This window comes from Manis pentadactyla, chromosome 7 (assembly GCF_030020395.1).
Source record: "Manis pentadactyla isolate mManPen7 chromosome 7, mManPen7.hap1, whole genome shotgun sequence".
Lineage (NCBI taxonomy): Eukaryota > Metazoa > Chordata > Mammalia > Pholidota > Manidae > Manis > Manis pentadactyla.
In genome coordinates, this window is record NC_080025.1 from 47,651,601 (window position 1) to 47,672,981 (window position 21,381).

General features: G+C 43.0%; 1 protein-coding gene across 2 annotated transcripts in view; it reads right to left on the reverse strand.

Annotated features, from left to right (window-relative positions):
• ABCA13 (ATP binding cassette subfamily A member 13) overlaps positions 1-21,381 on the reverse strand; it is a 390,923-nt gene that overhangs the window by 351,832 nt on the left and 17,710 nt on the right. For both annotated transcript variants that reach the window (XR_008998757.1, XM_057505338.1), the window contains exons 2-5: positions 20,109-20,202; positions 16,530-16,653; positions 6,200-6,354; positions 3,568-3,596 (exon numbers count right to left, since the gene is read on the reverse strand). Coding sequence is in view for 1 of the 2 variants with exons in the window: in XM_057505338.1 (XP_057361321.1) it covers positions 3,568-3,596; positions 6,200-6,354; positions 16,530-16,653; positions 20,109-20,202 (402 nt within the window). In the remaining variant the exon portion in view is untranslated. The remainder of the gene's footprint in view (positions 1-3,567; positions 3,597-6,199; positions 6,355-16,529; positions 16,654-20,108; positions 20,203-21,381) is intronic.

The following is a 21,381-nucleotide window of genomic DNA, read 5'->3' on the forward strand; positions in this document are numbered from 1 at the left end:
CTAAGCTGGCCTGTGCATACAGTAAAACAACAAATTTCACTGGATCTATACTGTCAGAACTCAACCAAGAATTAGGAGAAGTGCAAGTTGCAGCGCTCCAAAATCTTGCGACTATAGACTATCTACTGTTAAAAGAACATATGGGATGCGAACAGTTCCCAGGAATGTGTTGTTTTAATTTGTCTCATTTTTCTCAAACTATTCAAATTCAGTTAGACAATATCCATTATATCATTGATAAGTTTTCACAAATGCCTAGGGTGCCTAACTGGTTTTTTTGGTTTCACTGGAGATGGCTGGTAATTGTAGGTCTGCTTTGATTATGTAGCTGTATTCCTATTATGTTAATGTGTGTACGCAATTTAATTACTAGTTTAAAACCTATACATGCTTATGTTACTCTACAAGAAGATATGTCAAAGAAATAATCAATCTTCCCATGTTTTCTTCCATCTGCTACTTCTATAGCTTTTCTTCTTCCTTCCTAATTACAACCCTTAAATAGAATTCATGCCTCATATCGAAATTACCAAGTATCATAATTCTTCCAAGTGGTAAAGATACCTCAAGACAAATGCTGGTCATGGAAGCCACAGGGCATAAATCTTCAAAGAAGTAAAAAGCTAACCTTTTCAAACAATATTGCTTCTCTCTCACTTACCAACTTCACATTTCCCTGTATGGCCCCGGAAGATGACTGGTTAGCCAGAGACGGGTAAGATTCCTCAAGGGAGGAACAACCTAAGACAGGCACAGTCGCAGGGGGCCATCAGGTGAGAAATTGGGGATCAACAGAGGTGAGACTTAGAACCTCACCCCCCCGTTCTGAGAGAAATCTTCTGCATACGTGGATGTTTGGTTGCCCTTGTCTAGCTTGGATTAATACTTAGTCTATAGGCACACACCTGATCATCTACATTTGCCCTCTTACAGCACTAAACTATGTTTTCTACCTTTATCTTGCATCTACCTACCACTTCAGCATTTTATTAAAAATAAAAATAATAATAATAATAAGGGAGAAATGTGGGATTCACATATAAATCAAGTATAAAAATCAAATGAATAATCATAATTGACCTGATTGTTTATAGTTCATGATGCGTGATCAAAACCGAAAGTTTCTGTGATGACTGCCCTTGCACTGTTCACCATGTAAGAACTTATTCACCATGTAAGGACTTGTTCGTTATGCTTCAGAAGATTGGAGACTGTTGAGAATTAGGCTTGGTGTTGATTAATGATTGTGCATTGAGTCCCCTATACAGAATTTTATTGTTGTTAACAACCATTTGATCAATAAATATGAGAGATGCCCTCTCAAAAAAGAAAAAAAGAAAAAATAAGAAAGAAAAAAGACAGACAGAAAGAAAAAGAAGTGAAGAAAGAAAGAAAGAAAAAGAAGTGAAGAAAGAAAGAAAGAAAGAAAGAAAGAAAGAAAGAAAGAAAGAAAGAAAGAAAGAAAGAAAGAAAGAAGGAAAGAAAGAAGGAAAGAAAGAAGGAAAGAAAGAAGGAAAGAAAGAAAGAAAGAAAGAAAGAAAGAAAGAAAGAAAGAAAGAAAGAAAGAAAGAAAGAAAGAAAGAAAGAAAGAAAGAAAGAAAGAAAGAAAGAAAGAAAGAAAGAAAGAAAGAAAGAAAGAAGGAAAGAAAGAAAGAAAGAAAGAAGGAAGGAAAGAGAAAAAGAAGTGGAGATAGAATGAGTTTGTAACCCATTAAAAACTCAGCTCATAAGTCAGGCAGGAAAGGGTTGAACACCAGGGCAGTGCTTAAAAGCAACAGAGAAAAGGGGTATGTGGGAAGAGCAGGAAAGAAACCCGGATTTTGACTGAGCATTGACCACTTAGTCATAAGCACCCCTGAGCAGCTGGCACGTGGCACAGACCCTTCAGATCATTCTAGATCCCTGCGCTTTTCATACTATACACTGAGAATGGCAAAGAGAGAACACAGAGCAGGGGTCTCCAGGCAGCCCTGAGCCACCCAGCCCCCTCGGGGTGAGAACAGGCCTGCTCTGTGTTGAGCTCCCAGTTCCTGGCCCCTTGTCAACCTGCTTCTCACCCCTCAACACGCTGAGTCCAGAAGTCACACATTTACCCTTCAGAAGGCATGTGATGCTGCTATTGTTTTAAGACGGCTCCTCAGACCTCCAGCGTCCTAGAGGGAGCCGCCTCCACTCCAACTTCAGTGGGAAGCGGGGGTCCTGTCCTCCTGTTTCGGAGGGGGGCCTTGACTCACTGCAACTCCCACCAGCACAACGCCTGCCTGTCCGATACCTGGACACTCAGCTTCTCTTAGGAGAGACAGTGACCCCTGCTCCGGCTCCCAGGCCAAGACCTTGACCTTTTCACTAGTCATGGCAGCCCCATGCCCCTCCATCCAGCTGCTGCCCAGCTGCCTGCACAGCCCCAAGTTCCCCCATCAGTGCTGCCTGCTCTCCTTCTTGCTGCCCTCTGGGCCCTGGCCACTTCTCCTCAAACCATGCACCCCTCTGCCCCATGCTCCTCACACCTTCCCTTGGAAAATGTCCAGCTAGTTACAGTCCCCAGCTGCCCAGTCCCCACTGCCCCTGGCAGCTGAGTACTCTAGGCACACACAAAGTGACACGGACTCCCCCCACGAAATCCATCACTGTCAAATCAGACAACCAGTTACCATTGTCATACATGCCACTGAAGCCCTAACTAGTTACCTAGCTTGACAGTGTCTGGACACCTGTTTGACTGTCACAGTGTTGGGCAGCAGGGAGCAGCCAGGAGGGGGTTCTGATGGCACTGAGACAAGTGAGGTGTGTAGCCCTAGGTTTGGGAGGTCTTGAAGGGAGCGGGGAAGAAGGCAGAGCAAGTTATGTGCCAGATACATGAATCCCAGACCTGCTGAGATCAGGCACTCCAAGCCCGTCTCATAAAGCCACTCACTTCAGTGACCCACCACCCACGGGCCTCAGCCTTCCCCTGCTGCTTTCTGGGCTCACAGCCTTGCTGGACAACATTAAAACTCCCCTTTCAAACCATCTCTTGAGTGATTCTGGCTGTCTAAAATAGTGTTCCTAAATATCAAATCATTAGGAAAAGTGCTTGAAAAAATGTTAAAAATCAGTCCTTTGAACTTAACCACTATATCTCTGAAGACTAAGTTTCAAACTTTTGTTAAGATACTGTAAAGGAAATAAATCTCCCACGTGAAGCATACCGTCCATGCGCCCAGAGGGTAGACGGCATTCTTAAGCCCAGAGATGGGGAGTTTGGAGCAGAGAAGGCTGCATAAACAAATGCTGTTACTTTCCCTAACTTAGACCAAGGCCATTTAGAATTCCTTCCTCACTAACTGAAGCTCCCAAACCTAAGTTTTCTTTTTCTTGTGAATTCCTCACATATTTATTGTCTCTTTGTCTAAAATGCATAAAAACTGCCTGCTTTGGTCATTTCCCTGGGTCTCACTTTTATTACTGGGTCTCTATACCTACGTAACTAAACTTCAATTTTTCTCTCCTGTTAATGTCTTTGATTCCTGGACCAGCAGGAAGAAGCATGAAGGGCAGAGGAAAACCCTTCCCCCCAACAATACTTACAGCTGGAAAACTGGAACCATAAGAAGAATCTGTGATAAAGAAGATTTCGGAGATATTAGCTCAACAGGCAATCAGAAAGCGTTTTCTGAGGTCCTATTTTAGATCTAAAACCAAATGAACCATCACAGAGTCCCAGCCCAAGGGATGATTACACCCAAATTGGAGAATGACTCTGAAGGGAACAGTCACTTTTGATTTCCAGGACACATTGATAATAAATAAACTGGAAAATGGTTAATTGGTTAACCAAATTTCAAAAATTTGCCAGGAAGTATGTATTATTTTATCAATCTCTAATTCCACACACCTTGTGAGCATTCAGGACAGGACAGACTAAGTAAAGGGAAAAATAAGATAAAAGTTGAGGAGGGAGAGAAGAGTGAAATTATGATTTTCCAGGTTATATTTAGAATCACATTGTGACATAACAGGAAATATATATATTGGTCTCTGCCCCAGGTCCCCAACACAGAGCTCCTGAAACCCTCATAACCTCCTGAGCGGTGAGGATGATAGGAGCTTCTCTTGTTATAATATTTGGTCTTAGTCCCTGGACCTGACCAAAAAGCTTCTAGGATTTTTGGACTCTCTAGAATGCTAATGATATGACTAGGGCTTTTGGACTCTTTTGTATGCTAATGATATGACTAGATAGCTTGTGGGTGGGGGGCTTGTCCCCAGAAAGACCCAGGTGGGGTTAGAGAATATACTTCTACCTCCCTACCCCTGACCGCCAGCGAGGGGCAGGAGGCAGTGAGTTCATCGCCCAGGGGCAATGACTTAATCAACCACACCTACTGAATGGACCCTTCCTAAAAACCCTAAGTGGGTTCAGAAAGCTTCTGGCTGGTGAACAGTCCACAGGCCGGGAGGTGACAGACCCTAACTGCTTGGGGACAGACACTCCTGTGCTCAGGATCCTTCTGGTCCTAGCCCTGTAAACCTCTCCCTTTAGCTCTTCCTCTGCATCCTCTACAATATCCATTATGATTAACCAGTAAGCAAGGTGTTTCCTTGAATTCTGTGAGTCATAGCAGAATCCGAGGACAGGGGTCATAGGAACTGATTGACAGCCACGTTGGACAGAAGTGTGGGTAACCCAGGGACACTGTATGGAGTCAAAAGTGGGGGCAGTGGTGGGGCTGGGCCCTCCATCTGTGGGGTCTGTGCTCGTTCCGAGTGGTCAGCGTGACAACTGATTAAATGGTAGGATACCCGGGTGGTGCAAAACTTCTTGGACTGCAAAACTTCTTGGTGTGGAAAAGCCACATATTTGGTGTCAGAAGTGTTGTGAGTAGAGGAACAGATTTTCTTTTACACATATCCCATGGGAGAGAGCTCAGATCATAGCAAATTGAAAAAAAGTGCAGATGGAGAGCTCATCTCAAAAAAAACAAAAAAATCAATTAGTTTTTTGTGTAACAGAGTGTTAAACACCTCACTTGAAAAACAAATTTCATAGGCGTAGAATGATCCCCTAAGAGCCCCTAACAGGAACTCCATCATTTGGTGTCTGAAGCCATTCTGATCTCTTGCTGGTGCATTTAGGTCCCTGGAGAAATCTGCAAAGACACCGTTTTGTCTTAGAAGTAACACATCGTGTCACCTCCTCTGGGGAGTCTGCTCTCCATTTTTCTGCCAAACTCTTCATTCCATTTTCTTGTATATTCTTCATGAAGAGAAAGAGGTTATGTGAAAAGACAAATTTGAGATGGGTACTTAGAGTTGCCAAATATAACAAATACAAACACAGAATGTCCAGTTACATTGGAATTTCAAATAAACAACAAATCACTTTTACTATGAGTATATAATTTTTAACAAAAGTACATACTTATACTAAGAAATTATTTGCTGTTTACCTGAAATTCAAATTTTACTGGATGTCCTGCATTTTATGTGGCAGCTGAGGTTACAACAGTGTTGGAGGGGGGTCAGGATCACTGGACCCCAGTTGATCAATGAAGTTCACACTCAGCAAAGTGTGTAGAGGCCCCTTGCCAAGGTCCAAGCTTCTCCATCAGCAAGCCCAGCTTTTAGTGAGCTATCCAGTCTCACTTTCTCTATTGTTAATTTATAAATAAGGATTGAAGCCTCTTAGAATGTGGACATGCTTTATAATGAAGAAAATAAATGACCCCAATAACACAAAAGCTTTGTCATCAAAGCAAACTAATCAATCAAAGACCATAATTAAAAGATTGCTAACATGAAGAGATCAATCCAAGCCAACCAGAGGTGGGGAAAGGAATCAGGAGAGAGGGAGAGAGAGAGAGAGAGAGAGAGAGTGTGTGTGTGTGTGTGTGTGTGTGTGTAAGCCAGCCAAAAAGGAAAAGAGAAGGCAGTGCGGAGAGGGCTGCAGAGATAAGCAGGCCCTGCAACGCCTTGATGACTGCCCTGCTCAAGGTGTCCCCACCTTCCAGGGAGGCACAGGCATCCAGCCCACCCTCCACAGCCCGCGTGGGTGCTGAGCCTGCTCCATGGGGGGGCCCTTTTTCTAAGACCCATAAGGACAGCCTGCTGCACGAGGGGGACTCACGTGCCGACAGCACATAAAGACACAGGTTCTCACAGCCCCCAGCCCCAAGCCTGGTCCACAGAGGGCAGTGATGGCCCGGACAGCTTTACTTACCTGGAGTCTTGGATCTTTTCACCCAAAGATGCTGTAAGTTTTTTGCCTTGTCCATCATTTCATAAATTTCCTCAGCAAGGTCCTGTATCTCTTTCAGGAAGACCAGGTCATCCACCTGCCCACGGTGACCAGCTGCAGCTTGGAACCTAGATGAACTTTAAATGAATGGAATAAATACCCAGAGTAGAACTCTCCACAGGCACATTTCCTCCACATTTTTAAAGTTGTCATACCCAAGGCCAAAGCAATTTCAGTTCAACTTGCCCCTGTTTACACTTCCAACTGCTCTTACGAGCTCATTTACTTGACCCTCATTCAAAATGGAAATTATCCTTCTTAAAAATCTTTGCTTTAAAAAGAGAGAGTTGTTCTCAATCACTTTATTATCTGTGATGCTCAGCCGTTTTATATGTTTAGAGTCATTTTGTTTTTCCTTCATCTGGCGCGTATCAGGCGGCCTGTGCTGTGGAAGGCGCCAGGGGCAGTACCTCAGCGAAGAAGAGCTGCCTGCATAGAGAGGACATGGGCGGAAGCGGACAGACACACCGCAGAGCTGAGGGCTGAGGTAAATGCTAGCAGGAAAACCACACTGGCCATGAGCTAGGGAATGTTTTCTCTTGTTTACTGGGACCCTCCTCTGCAGACTTCACAGGTTAAAACCTAAAAAATGGAATGGTCCAGCCAGGGGATGGCCAGAGAGGTGCTGGGGGCAGGGCCCTGCTGCCAGAAGGAGCATGTGCAAAGGCCTGGGGACTGCAAGTGGCTGAGGGCCAGGGACGAGGGAGAGAGAGGGAGGAGACAGAAACAGAAAGAGGAAGGTGTCCAGTGAGAGAAATGGGGCCACACGCTCAGCTGTGGGAGGGAGTCCGCCTGGGCACCTGGGCAGTGGGGAACTGGGATGTTTCCCCAGGAACCACATGGTCTGATTGCCATTTAGAGTCCTCAGCTGCAAGGTGGAGGCAGGCTTCAGAAAGCCAGGATGGAAACCAGATAACAGCTTAAACGGCTTTGGAGGAAGAAGGAAGTGGACAAAGAGGACCTTTCATAACTTAATGCATGCTATGTTACCCATGCCTTTTATTTATGTGCTGCTGAGGCCTTGCTGACTCTGAGCCTGGAGGGCTGACCCTCCCAGGAGAGGGTACTCACCCACTGGGTACTTCATGTCTGCAGGTGTTGCTCACGTGCCCAGGACAAATCACAAGCACCTAGAAGATGGGCTTCCCGGAGAGGGAATCCTGGAGGACTTCCAGGTAGTGGTGGAAAGTGCGCCACCTCCTCATAAGAGGACAGCTGTGCATGGTGGAGATGGAGCACCCCTGAGACCCAAGCCTGGGATGCACACCTGACACAAGGAGAAAATCAGAGCACCTGCACCTGGGGCCTGCAGTCAGGAGGGGCCTGGAGTGGCCCAGCCTTTGCCTTGTTTCTGTCTTCTTTATGTGTACCACAGTATCCCTTTGTCACATTTGTTAGAAATATATCCTCAGGGTGTTTATTGGCCTTTAATTTTATTTCAGCTGTGAGTAGTTTTCCTGCTTGAGACACTAATAGATGTAAAATGTGTTAACAATAATGTTATCAGAGCAGTGCTCTAATGGGGAAAACTTCCAGGAAGCCATAAACATCTGCTACAGAGAACAGCTAAGGCGCGAGAGCACGTGCTGTGAGATTTCCTTTCTTTTTTAAAGACGGGGCCCCTGAAAGTAGATTCCTGTGGGCGAGTTGGAGCTGCGTGTGCCGTGTGCCGACAGAGCTCTGAGGGAGCTTGGTCCAAACCCCAGTCTAGCGGTCCAGGAAAGTCGACCCACACTGCCTACCGGCCCTGATACACACATCTGTGTACCAACCTCATGGCATGGGAAATGCACACTATGCAATTCCAGTTGGAAAATGATAAGTTTCCTACATGTACCATGTATTGGGCGAAAAGAGGGTTTTTTTTCCCAGTAAACAAGAGAAAACACTCCCAGGAACTTTGAAATCAGCATTATCCACCCAGTCCACAACTAAGCTCAAATTAGGTGGGAATTGATTTTTGATCACTAAGAAACAACTGATTTAAAATAAAATAGGACTCATTTCACAAATTGCCAGAAACTTGTTAAAGGGACTAGGTGTGCAGTTCCATTTAGCGTAGCCAAAAGGGAAAAAAGTAAAACTGGGAGAAATTTTCCCGGCTTATAAAGTTACAGAACCTATCAGATTTTTTTAAATCCCAATTCCTTCATTTTACAAGTCAGAGAATACTGGGAACATGAAGTAACAGTTGTCAAGGGCAAATTTACGGTGAAATAAAAACTAAGCTGGCACCATACCTCCACAATCTAGAATGAGGTCAGAGCAGGTTCCACAGACACTGACTGGGGAATAAAACCATCAGTGCCCTTCGGGTCCCAGTCCACTCAGAGCCAAAGGAATGAGGCCTGAGAAGCCAAGTGACTTTGGTAAAAGCACAGCATGGAGAGGGAGGCCAGGCCAAGGGCCGGGCGTGGGCTTAATCACTTTCCATACACGTGACAGAAATCTCACCGTTCAGACCGTGGCCTTTAATTTGAATGGGTCAGAATTCCAAAAGCACAAGAAATCAGTTACTGCTTCTGCTGTGGCCTGGTATTAAAGGATGAAAGTGACCCTGGGTCGCTGCGGGCTGTGGTACAAGCTCTCCTGCCTCGCCCAACGTGGGACAGTCCTGGGAGCAGAACTATCAGATTACAGAGACTGACGTAATTCAAGGCAAGTTTCCCTGTAATAATGAGCTGGTTTTATGTTCTTTTTCTAATTATTATTTCAAAGGTACCTCAATTTGTTCTTAAGACCAGATTATAAACTATTACTAACATGAGAAATGTTTAGAGCAGAAGCAGCACATAGAAAATCCTGGGTTAAATATGGACATGGTGGTGGAGATTCCGAGCCCCAGGGAGTCTGCGTGTAGAGGAGTTTACCTGCTCCTGAATGCAGTTCTTTCTTTGGGCTTGGGCAGGGGGGAAACCAAATATGCATATATTTGGTCTTTGATCATGTGACCCTTGATCTTACCAGGTCTGGAATGGAGGCGGACAAGAAAAGGCAGGGAACTGAACTCCTTTCTTAGCCCTCAGACCAGTACTGAACCCCCTCTCAACAGGCCAGGATGCAAGCGCTGCACCAGTGCTCATGCGGGTCCAGCCACAGACCACAGGACATCAGAAGTCGATAGGGTTCCCCAGGCCCACCCCTCAGACTGCAGATGAGGAGACTAAGACCTGTGAGGGGTCCATGGAATCAAAGTGTTTCTCAAGTCAGCATCTCCTTAGAATACCATCTTTAAAACTGGATCATAATGTCCACCTGATAGAGTTCGTGGAGGGTCAGCAGAGGGAATCTACATAAAATCTTAGCAAAGTGTCCAGCACCCAGCTCTCTGTAAATATGAATAAAGGGTTGTAATATTATAGCTAATGCTGGGAAAGGACTCATTGTCACCATGGGAGCTGCAGGAATGAGCAAGCAAAGTAAAGCAAGATGATTGTTGTTTCTAGTACAATTTGTGCTAATTTTATTAGTAGTTTACAAGTAAAACAAGTTCTTAACAGAATTAGAGTTATTTCCTAAGACAACTCGATCCAAAGACAAAACTAATTCTCCTGGGGCCAGAAAGGAAATATTGGAGATCAGCTGCCTTGCGGTGAGTAAGGCTGGCCAGGGACTGGCCTCTGCCTCATTGTCCACCTCTGATTCAGGGCAGGCGCTCTCTGGGAGAGCCTTCAAGGGTCAAGTTGCTTTTGAAACCTGTAACAGACCTGGGATGTAGAGAAGAGGCCAAGTTTAGATACTCCCATCTGAGGATAAAAGAAAGAGCAAGAATTCTTTGGGACTTTCCTTAGGTCTATTTAAAAAATAATCCAAACTCCAGAGCAGACACATTGGCCATAAGTACTTGGTGGATTTTGAGATCTCTGTTTCCAACACACTCTCAGTTTCCCCAAATCTTGGAATTTCCAACCCAGCTCTCGAAGTGAAGAGCTCGTGGGCTGTCTGTCTGCAGGGTGAGCTGGAAAAGGGCAGCAGAGACAAGGGACCACACTCTTAGTGTGTTCGGTTGGGGGGTGGGGGGAAGAAGTCCCCAGGGGTAGGGGGAGGGCCTCCAAGGATACAGCTAGAAAATTCAGTTAATTCAAATTCTAACCATTTCACAATCTCTTCTAAAATACCAATGGAAAGAAATGGCCTCACCCACATTTGATATCATTTGTTCCAGGTATAAAAGATCTCTGCTTATTGGCCATCATTTTTCACTGGAACAAGACAATTTTCAGCTATTTAAAAACTACCAATAAAATAATTTCTAAAAAGAACTTCTATTAAAACATAAATTAGAATACTACTCAGCCATAAAAAGAATGAACAGCTGGCATACGCAACAAGAGGTTTGGGTATTAAAGCATTATGCTTAGTGGGAAGACACAAGCCAATCTCATAAGATCACATCCTATATAATTCAAGTCATATAACTTTATATAAATGTATATAAATGTGCATAATTATAAATAATGTGATTATACATGATTATATCTGAAAAGGTCAAAACTATCTACACAGAACAGATTTAGTAGTTGCCAGGGACAAGACGGGGATGGTGGGGTAAGCATGGCTACACAAGAATAGCATGAGGGAGTTTCTTGACACTGACTGAACAGATACAAGATATTGATTGAACACAGTCACAATATACATTGGTTGGGATGGTGGTTACATGAGCCTATACAAGAGATCAAATTGTATTGCAATACACACACACACACACACACAAACACACATACACAAATGAATATATGTAAAAACAGATAAAACAAAATGAGTTCTGTGCTCTACTTGACAATATTATACCAATGTCAATTTCCTGATTTTGATATTGTACTATACTAATATAAGAGGTCACTATTTGAGAAAGCTGGACTTAATATACTATTTACAACTTCTTTGAGTCTGTAATTACTTCAAAATGGAAGTCAAAAAAACAAGCAAAGTCAAAAAATAAATGACAAACTCAGGAAAGAACATTTATAACTCATGTCACAGACAAAGGGTTTAACTCCCTAATACATGAAGAGTCTAGAAATCAAGAAGAAAAATAATTAACCAAGAGAAAAATGGACAAAAGACATGAATAAATATTTCACAGGAGAATAAGTATAAACTGTATATAGAGAAACTGGTAAGATATGAGATTGGAAGAAATTTAGAAGTTCAACAAAACCCTCTATTGACCTCATTGAGGAAAAAAAAATCCTCACATTTTGGAAGACAGAATATAGAATATTATAATCCCCAAAAAGGAGCATTTGGAAAAGACCAAGAAAATTAAAATATATTTATTTCTTGACTTGCAATTTTGTTTCTAGGAATTCTTCAAATACATGTATACTAGTATAAAATGGCATAAACCATTAGAAAAATGTATAAAAAGGTATAGTTAACAAGTGAGTAGTAGGGAAAAGTGAAATAGTAAGAAATTCTCAATTTACATAAACATAGGCAGTAAAGAGGAAACTAGGAGTACACAGAGATGACAAAAAGAGAAAACATGTGGCAATATTGGTAAATCCAATATATTAAATATAAAAAGTCTATCGTCAAAAGGCAAAGACTGTTAGAAAGGATAATAAAGCAAGAACCAACTATATGCTGTCTAAATTTTAAGTATAAAGACACAGATAGTCAAAAAGTAAAAAGATGGACTTATCATGAGACATTAATCAAAAGACAGCTACAGTGTCTATGTAAATATCAAAGTAGACTTCAAAACAAGGACTATGAGATACAGAGATTATGTCACTATATAATACATTATATATTCAGTATATTATATATTGCATATGTAATATAATATATGCATAATATATAATATATATAAGTGTAGATTATTATATCATGATAAATGAGTCAATGAGGAAGATATAATGATCCTAATATGTATGCACTTACATCAAAGCTTCAAAGTAAATGAAGCCAAAATCAATAGAACTGAAAAGAAAAAAAGAAAACTCCACAATTATGAATGGGGGTTTCAGTTCCTTCCTTGAAAATTTATAGAACAAGTAGACAGGAAATCAGTAAAGATGTTAAAGACTTAAACAACACTCCACCCGGCAACAGCAGAAGGCTAATAGTCTCCTCAAGTACACATTAAATACTCATCAAGGGAGACCATATGCTGGGGCCATAAAACAAGCCTCACCAAATTTAAAAAGACCTGAATCACATAGAGTTCTCTGAGTGCAGCAGATTTAAGTATAAATTTGTAATTAAAAAATTTGAGGAAAATCTTCAAATATTTAGAAATTACACATCTGACATAGAAGTAACCAGTGAGTCAAAGAAATCACAGTTTCCACTTAGACTTGTAGACATTACTTTGTCTTTTAGATCATAGCCATCTATATTTATGTTTGCTGCTGGATTTGAAGACTCAGTATTGTTAAGGTATCAATTCTTTCCCAACTAATCTATAGATTAAATGCAATCCCCTGGAACAATGAGACATCCACATGAAAAGAAGGAAGTTGGACCCCCTTCCTCACATCATACAAAAAATCAACTCAAAATAAATCAGAGACCAACATGTAGGAGCTAAAATTATCAAAAATTTAGGAGAAAACAGAGGAGTAAATCTTCATGATCATGGATTAAGCAAAGCCTTTTAGATTTGACATCAAAAGCACAAGCAACAAAAGAAAAAATAGGTAAGTGTGACTTCATGAAAATTAAAAAGTGTGTGCTTCAAAGGACAAAATTAAGAAAATGGAAAGACAAACAACAACTGAAAAAAAAATGTGCCAATCATATATCTGCTAACGGACATTTTATCTAGACTGTAGAAGGACTCTTACAGCTCGATAATTTAAAAAACTAATAACCCAATTAAAAATGGGCAAAGGATTTCAATAAACAGTTCTCCAAAGAAAATAGACAAATGGCCAATAAGCACATAGAAAGACTGCCAACATCACTAACCCTTAGGAAAGTGTAAATCGAAACCACAATGAGCTATCACTTCACACCTATCTAGATGGCTATAATCTAAAAGACAAAGTAATGTCTACAAGTCTAAGTAATGGTGAGGACGTGGAGAAATTAAACCCTTATACACTAGGGTAACATGGGGGGCCACTTTGGAAAACAGTCAGACAGTTCCTTAAAATATTAAACATAGAATTACCATCTGACCTAGCATACACCCAAGAGAAATGAAAACATATATTCACACAAAAAATCCTGTTCACATATTCATAGCAGCATTATTCATAACAGCCAAAATGTAGAAATAACTCCAATGACCATCAAACTGATGAAATAGATAAACATCATGAGATGGCTACACATTGGGACATCACTGATCAGCAATAAAAATGAATGAAGTAGTGGTATGTGCTACAACACGGATAAATATTCAAGGCATTACATTAAGTGAAAGAAGACAGTTACCAAAAAAACCACCCGTAAGTCTGTTTCTATAGACTGTCCGGAACAGTCAAATTATAGAGACAGAAAGTAGGACGGTGGATGCCTCAACTAGCAGCTGGAGAGATCCAGAGAAATGCAGAGTTAATGCCAATGGATACACGTTTTCTTTATGGAACAATTAAAATTTTCTCAAATTGATTGTGGTAATGATTGAACAATTCTGTGAATATACCAAAATCTATCGATATCGAGTTATATCCTTTAAGTGGGTCAATTTTATGGTATGTGAATTAAATCTCTATAAGGCTGGGGTTTTTTTTTAGATGCAATTCCAACCAAAACCTCAGCAGGTATTTTTGTAGAAATAAACAAACTGAATTTAAAATTTAAGTGGAAATTCAAGGACCTAGAAGAGCTAAAATAATTTTAAACAAAAAAAACAAAGATGAAAGACTTAATTCACCTGACTTCAAAACTATCTCCAAAAAGCTGTAGTTATGGAGAATATTGGCCTAAGGATATTCATAAAGGTCACTGAAATGGGAAAGTACAGAAACAGTTCTACCTATTATTGTCAGATCAAACAAAGGTGCCAGCCTAGTGTAATGGGGACAGTATAGTGTTTTCAACAAGCTGATATCCATAATATAGGATAGGATATAGGACAGGTCATGTAAGAAGGCCACCTCAACACTTGGCACACTCATATACAAAATTAACTCAAAATGGGTCATACGCCTAAACAAAAGCTAAAATTACAAAACTTCTAAAGGAAATTGTAGGAGGAAATCTGTTAGCTTTAGCTTAAAAGAATAGGACTGATTGTTTATACTGCGTGGGAATGCCCACTCACGCTGCGGTCAGTAATCACTCAGGGTCTGCTCTGAAATCCTCTGGCTGGAGCTAAAGGGAAACTCCACAGCAAAGCCAGGGATGAGGAAGCTGCTTATCATGGTCATAACCAGGATCAGATGAAATGTGGAATTTCTGCCCAAAGCACACTTTCCCTGGGGAAGTACACATGACATGGAAATTCACACACCAGATTAACCGTGACCATGTGTAAACAGACTTGAAATGGGAATTTCTGCTTTCAGATACTGGTAAACTGAGACAATTACTACAAAGTAATTGGATGTGAATCTTTTTGGCTTTGAGGGCCAACCAAAGTCCTTTTTGCACCAATAAGAACACAAGCTGGAAACGCTCAGCCGCGTGGCCAGGTTTGACCAGAGACAAGCTGGGTGATGGTCTTCCTCTTCCTGTCCCCTTCTCACTCTCCAAGCCCCTCTCTCCTGACCCTTTTCCTTCTCCACCTCCTTTTGATATCTCCTGCCTCTGCTGCAGGACCTGCTGCACACGAGGCATGTCACTCCCGGTCACCCGAGCCAAAGGCTTCATGACGTCAGTGCTATGAACCAGACCCTCGTTCTCAGAATGTGGGGGTGCAGCACCATCTGGCTTATGTTATAACACCTGAGTTTCAGCAAACTGAAGAGAGTGGGGTGGCATGGAGAAGAAAGGACAGAGTCATTTCCCGGTGACTATGAGGAATATTTCATTATCGTCACAGCCAAACAATAAGAATCTGTCATCAGCACCCAGGGGTGGCGTGCTCCTGTGCCATGCATTCCACTAGGGGTTTTATGGGTTTGGTCTGGAATACTCATGATACTTGCAGCAGGTCCGTGAGAAATGGATTCAGAGAGGTTAAGTGATTTGCACGGACACACAGAACTAAAAAGTAAAGGGTCAATATAGTTTGGTACAAAATCCACTCCAAGGCATTTCAGTGTCCCCCTGGAGGAGGCTACATTATCAGAAAGACCTGCAGTGGGAATGCCAAGAAGCCTCAGACCCTGAATCTTCCCAGAAAGACAGAGAGTTATGTATTTTCTTCTTTCACACCCACAAAAAGATCATTGAATATTTCAGAGTTACGATTTCAGACTATTTGCAAAGGATTTTATGTCATACTTTTGTTACCTATCTAAAAAAAAATGTAAGCACCATTTATAACTATTGGGCCAGATGTGTCCAAAAGCAGCTGGAAATTTTCATTTTCTTCTTGCAGCTTAAAGATGAAGATCAGATAGTTTAATATGGTTGGCCTTTAAATATGTTAGGTTATTCAATGCTGGAAGTATAGATGAAGCAAAACACAGGTCATTTAAAGCTGATCAATTCAAACTATCATGAAGAATTGGACACTTCCCTTCATTCTTAACTGCACTGAGAGAAGTTTCCAGGGTGTTCAGAATCCTCTAATTTAAACCCCCTTTATTTGGACTCTTCTCGCAGAAACTACCTTCTGCTCTTTTTGGTCTTTGATGCCACCTGACTCCACAGGTGTGGCCTAGCATGGACAAGGTCTCAGCTGGACTCCTGAGTCACCCAGCCCACTTAAGTAGCTAGATCAGGAAGAAAGAAGTGAGTTACCACTGTTCTCACTTGATCACAACTACAAGCAGGAACCTACCAAATATCACACAGTAGGAAAAACCCAGTGTGGCTCAAACAAACACTTTTGCTTGGGGGCCATTTGGCAACAAAATGAATAGTTGGCTAAGCAAGGAATCTGGAAGTCCAAGTTTTAACCTACGGAAAATAAAACCTTACGTCCAAATGGCATTTGCTGATCAGCAATCACCCTGTGGTTCTTAAACCGACAGTAAAAAGGCCTCCCACTGGAAACCACCATTAGCTGGAGACATTATCATGTGAGTCTGAATTTAATAAAAATGACTTCCTTGTAACTCTAAGCTCTGTACTTTTCCTGGGGTCTGATCTGCCCCTGGTTATTGAGGCTTGGCCAGAAGCACCATGCCTGCTACAGACCAGCTTCCCATGACCTCTGAAAAGATGTCTGTGTGTCTCTTACCGAAAATGGTGCTCCATCGACCCTGCATAGCTCCTGTTGCTGCACCTCGACCCGGTGTTGCAAAGAAGGCCTTGGACAAAGGGGAACACACCCCGACTGGGCAGATCCCGAGCTTGCAAATAACCTGGATGTACATGCAAGGAAGAAATGAGTCCATACAGCTGGTACCAGAAAGGGAAAACCTATTGAGTTAGGATCATAATATGCAATATCATGTTGTTGTGTTAATAATCCTGTTATTAATTTAAAGGAAATCTGGGTATGGAAAGGAAGGAAGAAAAGAAGGGAGGAAGGAGGGAGGGAGGAGGGAGAAAGAAAGAGAGGGAGAGGAAGGGAGGAAGAAAAGGGAAGGAAAGGAAGCGAGGAAGAAGCAAGCAAGAGAAAGGAAAGGCAGGCAGTCCGGGGCCCTTTATACCTCCCCCGTCCAGGGCCTGCACTCATGCGTCTGCTCAGAAGAGCTCGGCCTGGCCACAGAGCTGCATGCTTCCCTCTCCCTATATTCCCTGTTCAGGGTATAGGGGACAGTAAGGGGCTTGGAAGTTACTAATTTAACAGGTTGAGCTCCTAAATCTTTGGCAAAAGGCTTCTCACTCGAGTCTGGTTTGTCTGGGACATGGTCTTATTCTCCACAACTTGAAGGATCGCTGTGCCCAGAATTCAATACAATGCTCCACACTGTGTGGGGAATGAATGAACCAGCCAATGGATGAACCGACAGATGACTGAGGACATGACTGAATGAAAAATAAATAAGTGTATAAGTGAGTAGGCTTTTAAGTTAAAGGGGCAATGGAGTTCTTAGCTAACATGTGGTCCAGTGCACCAGGGTAGAAAAGTAGAGAGATTTGGTCTCATCCCAGCCAGTAATAAAAGGTATGTTTCCCTAGTATGATTTCAGTGTCCCACCTCCCTCAGGAACATGCTGGGGATAGTAGTCACCACAGTGGGGTATTCAGTGGGTCAGAGATTGAGGACTAGTCCTGGACGCACTTTGTCTCCAAGACCAAAGATCTGGCGTGGTGGCATGAGGCCACCCCTGGACCGCAGGAAGGGAGAGGGAGGGGAACAGACATCTGTCCGTCATCTCCTCCAGGTACCTGTGCTAAGTACATGCTCATGTCTGGTTTCCTTTCTGAGTCCTTGGGGCAGCCTGGAGGCAGGTGAAATCAGCTGTCCTTACAGAAAGCCTCTATTCTGTATGGCACAGTCTCTCATGAAGTTTAGGCCTCCAGCCCATACACCTGGTGGTCCTTAAATGATTTTGGGTCCTGGACCCCTTTGAGACTCTGGCAAAACCTTCTCTCCCTTAAGAATGCTCACCTGTACCAACCTCTGAAGCATTTCTGGTGTTTCTCTAGGCTACACTCTGGCTATGAGCTAAGAGCTGCCTAAATGCTTAAGGAATGGGTGTCAGCTTTTAAGATAAGGAACATCATAAACTGCTTTTCCCACATGGCAGGGCTGAACCAGGAACCCCACTGTACTGTAGATCTAATGCTCTAGTATTTAAAACTAAATCATTCAAAGTGTTTTACTAGCCACTATTGACTTGGGTCTTTGCCCTGGTCCTTATGCCACATTGTCCACTTGTGACATGAGAGCTGCCACCCCCCATTTTACCCTCCGGCAGTGTCCCTGTTATTTCTCCTGCCCAACAAGCCAGGTTTCTACCATCTACCCTTCCATTCACTCTTCATGCCACACAGCTGGCCCCTCTCTGTCCTATCCTCCCAAGGAAACACCCTGGGCAATGTCACCAACCCCCTGATGGGGACATGTCAGGCCCCCTCCTACCCGCATAGCAACTCTCTGTGAAATCTCCCCACACAGACTCCACAGCCTCTCCACCTCCTGCCACCAACTGGCCGCTCCATTGGTCCCTTCTGGCTGCCTTTGGAACGTGCTCTTCTTGAGGACCCTGTCCCAGGTGCTTCTCCTCCTCAAGGGTCCTCATCTACCTCCCAACTCAGATGAGCTCAGGACTCAGAAATCCACCTGTGGGGCAGCTCAGCCAGGCCCCTCAAATTCAGCACGGCCACCCCTGAGCACAGCCCCCCACAGAACCCCCACTCCTGAGGCTCTTGGTGCAGCCAGGGGCATGTTCCACCCCGTTGTCCCGGGGGAGGGCCCTCTCTCCTCAGGGCACCCGGCCAGCTGTGGTTCTTTCAGTGCCACCTCCTTCCAGTCTTGGGACTCTGTCCTCTTCCTCCTGCTTCAGGCCGCGGCCATCACTTGCCGGGTTACTCAGGGGCTCCACAACTCATTTTGAGCTCCCCAGTGTTGACCCCATCCTCCTCCAATTCAATTCAATGCTCTGCCAGCACAAGAGCATCATGCCTACACACTCATCTTACTGTGGCCTTGCCTGAAGCCCTGCAGGGGCCCCGCAGTGCCCTTTAGGAGTTCGCCATCCTCAGCACCATACAGAGCCACTGACTGACCCCGCTTTTCTCCAGCCAGATCTCCGCTTCTCAGCTCCACACTTGCCCGCGGTGTCTGCCTGCCTACAGCATTCCTCCCCCACATGCCCTCATTCTGACAGTTTTACACTGTCCATTCCTCCCGAAGCCCTTCCCTAGAGTGGATCGGCCAACCTCCAGGGCGCTTCCGCGGCCCCCATGACGGAACCCCATCGGGACGCTTTTCCCACTGCGCTGTAATAGTCTGGCCCTGCAGTGAGTTCTGTAGGGGCAGGGGAAATACTTTGTCCACCACTTTATCCTCAGCAAGGCTTGGGACACAGAAGGCGCTCAGTACGTATTTGCCAAAAGAATTAATATTCTGGATAGTGGCACAGCATTTTAGATGAAGCCCATCCCTTAATAATCCTTTATTCTTGTAACATTTTCACAATTAACCACATTACCAATATTTCAAGTGGCATAAGTCTGATAGAAACAACACAGGCCATTCATTTCTCAAGGAGCAATGCTGCTGAGGTTTCAAACCAGGTAAACAAAAGGGTCTTTCTGATAAAGCTCCTGGAGCAGAGGAAGTTATTAATGTTTTATCAGTACATCACCACCATCAACCGCCGTCATCACCACTATCATTACTATCATGACATCAGCATAACCTTATCATCACTCCCTCACCACCACCATCATCTCTGCCATCAGCATCACTGGCATCACTGACATTATCACTATCACCATCATCACTACCGTCACCACCTTCCTCCTCCCCTCCTTGTAGTCACCCTCCCCACTGCCACCCTCACCATCACTGCCATCAGCATCATGTTGGTGTACTGTGAAATGTACTCCCACCTCTGCCTCTTCCTCTGCTCTTTCTGTATGTGTAACAACACATATACCTATGCCCAAATCAAGGTAGTTTAGTCCAAAGAATAAATCTGCCTGCTAGATTGAGCAGACGTATGTGAATATCATTATTAGGAGGAAAAACAACATAGTGATGCTTACAGGCACATATCCCAGACATAGCTGTTGTGATATCATACTGGAGCCCTACCAGTTCATTCCACTCAGAATTCAAAGTTTATAAAGAGGAAAGGCTGCTGCCTTTTTTCCTCCAGAGGTTTATAATTCAAAGAAGGTAATAAAAAGTAAAACTTACAATTGTCTCTATGTCTGGGAGGTTCCTGAAAACGAAGCACTGTCAGGATCATGAACAGGATACATGGCCAGAAGAATTCAGCAAGGGAAAGAACCTGAGGAATTTGACAGAAAAAAAAAAAATGAGTGCTTGAGTAAACTGCAAAGCATGACAATATCTCTATCTCTTGAAGGATGCTATGAAGGCCAGGTCAGGCCTCCTTTAAAGGGGGTCATTGTTACCATTGCTGTCTGCACACAGACACAATCTGAGAATAATCTTTTGAGACAAGGTTCCACAGAGAAGGTTCCAGTTCACTTGTCACCATATCCAGATCTATGACCATGTCAGCTGCTGCACTCCTCCCACCAGACTTGGCCTCTGCTTCTTCTCTTGTTTACACAATTTTTATGATGTATTATAGACTTTATGACACTAAAGAAATTGAATGAATAAATAACTATTTCTCACACTCCAACAAATTAACTATTTCTATTTTTCTAATTTCTTCAACATTGCTGACTTTTCCATCCAAGTAGATATCTCCCCCAGAGTTGGTAGTGGCACACACCTTCATTTGATGAATATTTTCTAATGTTGCCACATGAGGTTCATAAATATTATCTTACTGATTGCATGACATTCTTACCAAATGGATATATCATGATTCACATTCTTCTATCAGTGAATATTTTTTGTGTATAAATAATGTTTCCTTTGAACTACCTTTTTGAGATTGGCACAGACTCTCTAAAACTCAGATCATTGGAGCCAGATCTCTTTACACAGACTACAAAAGCACTGTCCACAAGGATTGCAATACTCTGCCTAACCCTGACTTGTCAAAATCAGAAGAGGGGGAACTTCCATTGAAGCCTGGAAGTTAGTTTTGTGGGAGAGAAATACCCAAGGAAGAGTCAGATGAAAAATTAACAGAATTCTCAACAGTCACAAGGTTGTTTTTTTGTTGTTATTCTTCACTTGTTTTTGTGGTGGATAATGTTCTATTACTGACTTCATGTCATTCTACAAACACAGAAGTTTACCACCAGACACAAAAGGACTAGGCATTCAATAATGGACAAACAAATATCTGAAAATCTGCAGGTTAAGAAGTTAAGGATATTCAGTCTAACACTAAAGAGGGTGTCTTACTATTTCAGTCTCCAAGTTATACACTTTGAACTAAAATGAACTTCTTGTCACTTTAGTTCCTTCACTCTTTAAATGGCTATGATCATCCCCACCTGCCCCAATTCTTCCCTGCCAGGTCTGGCACCCAGATCTAAATGTG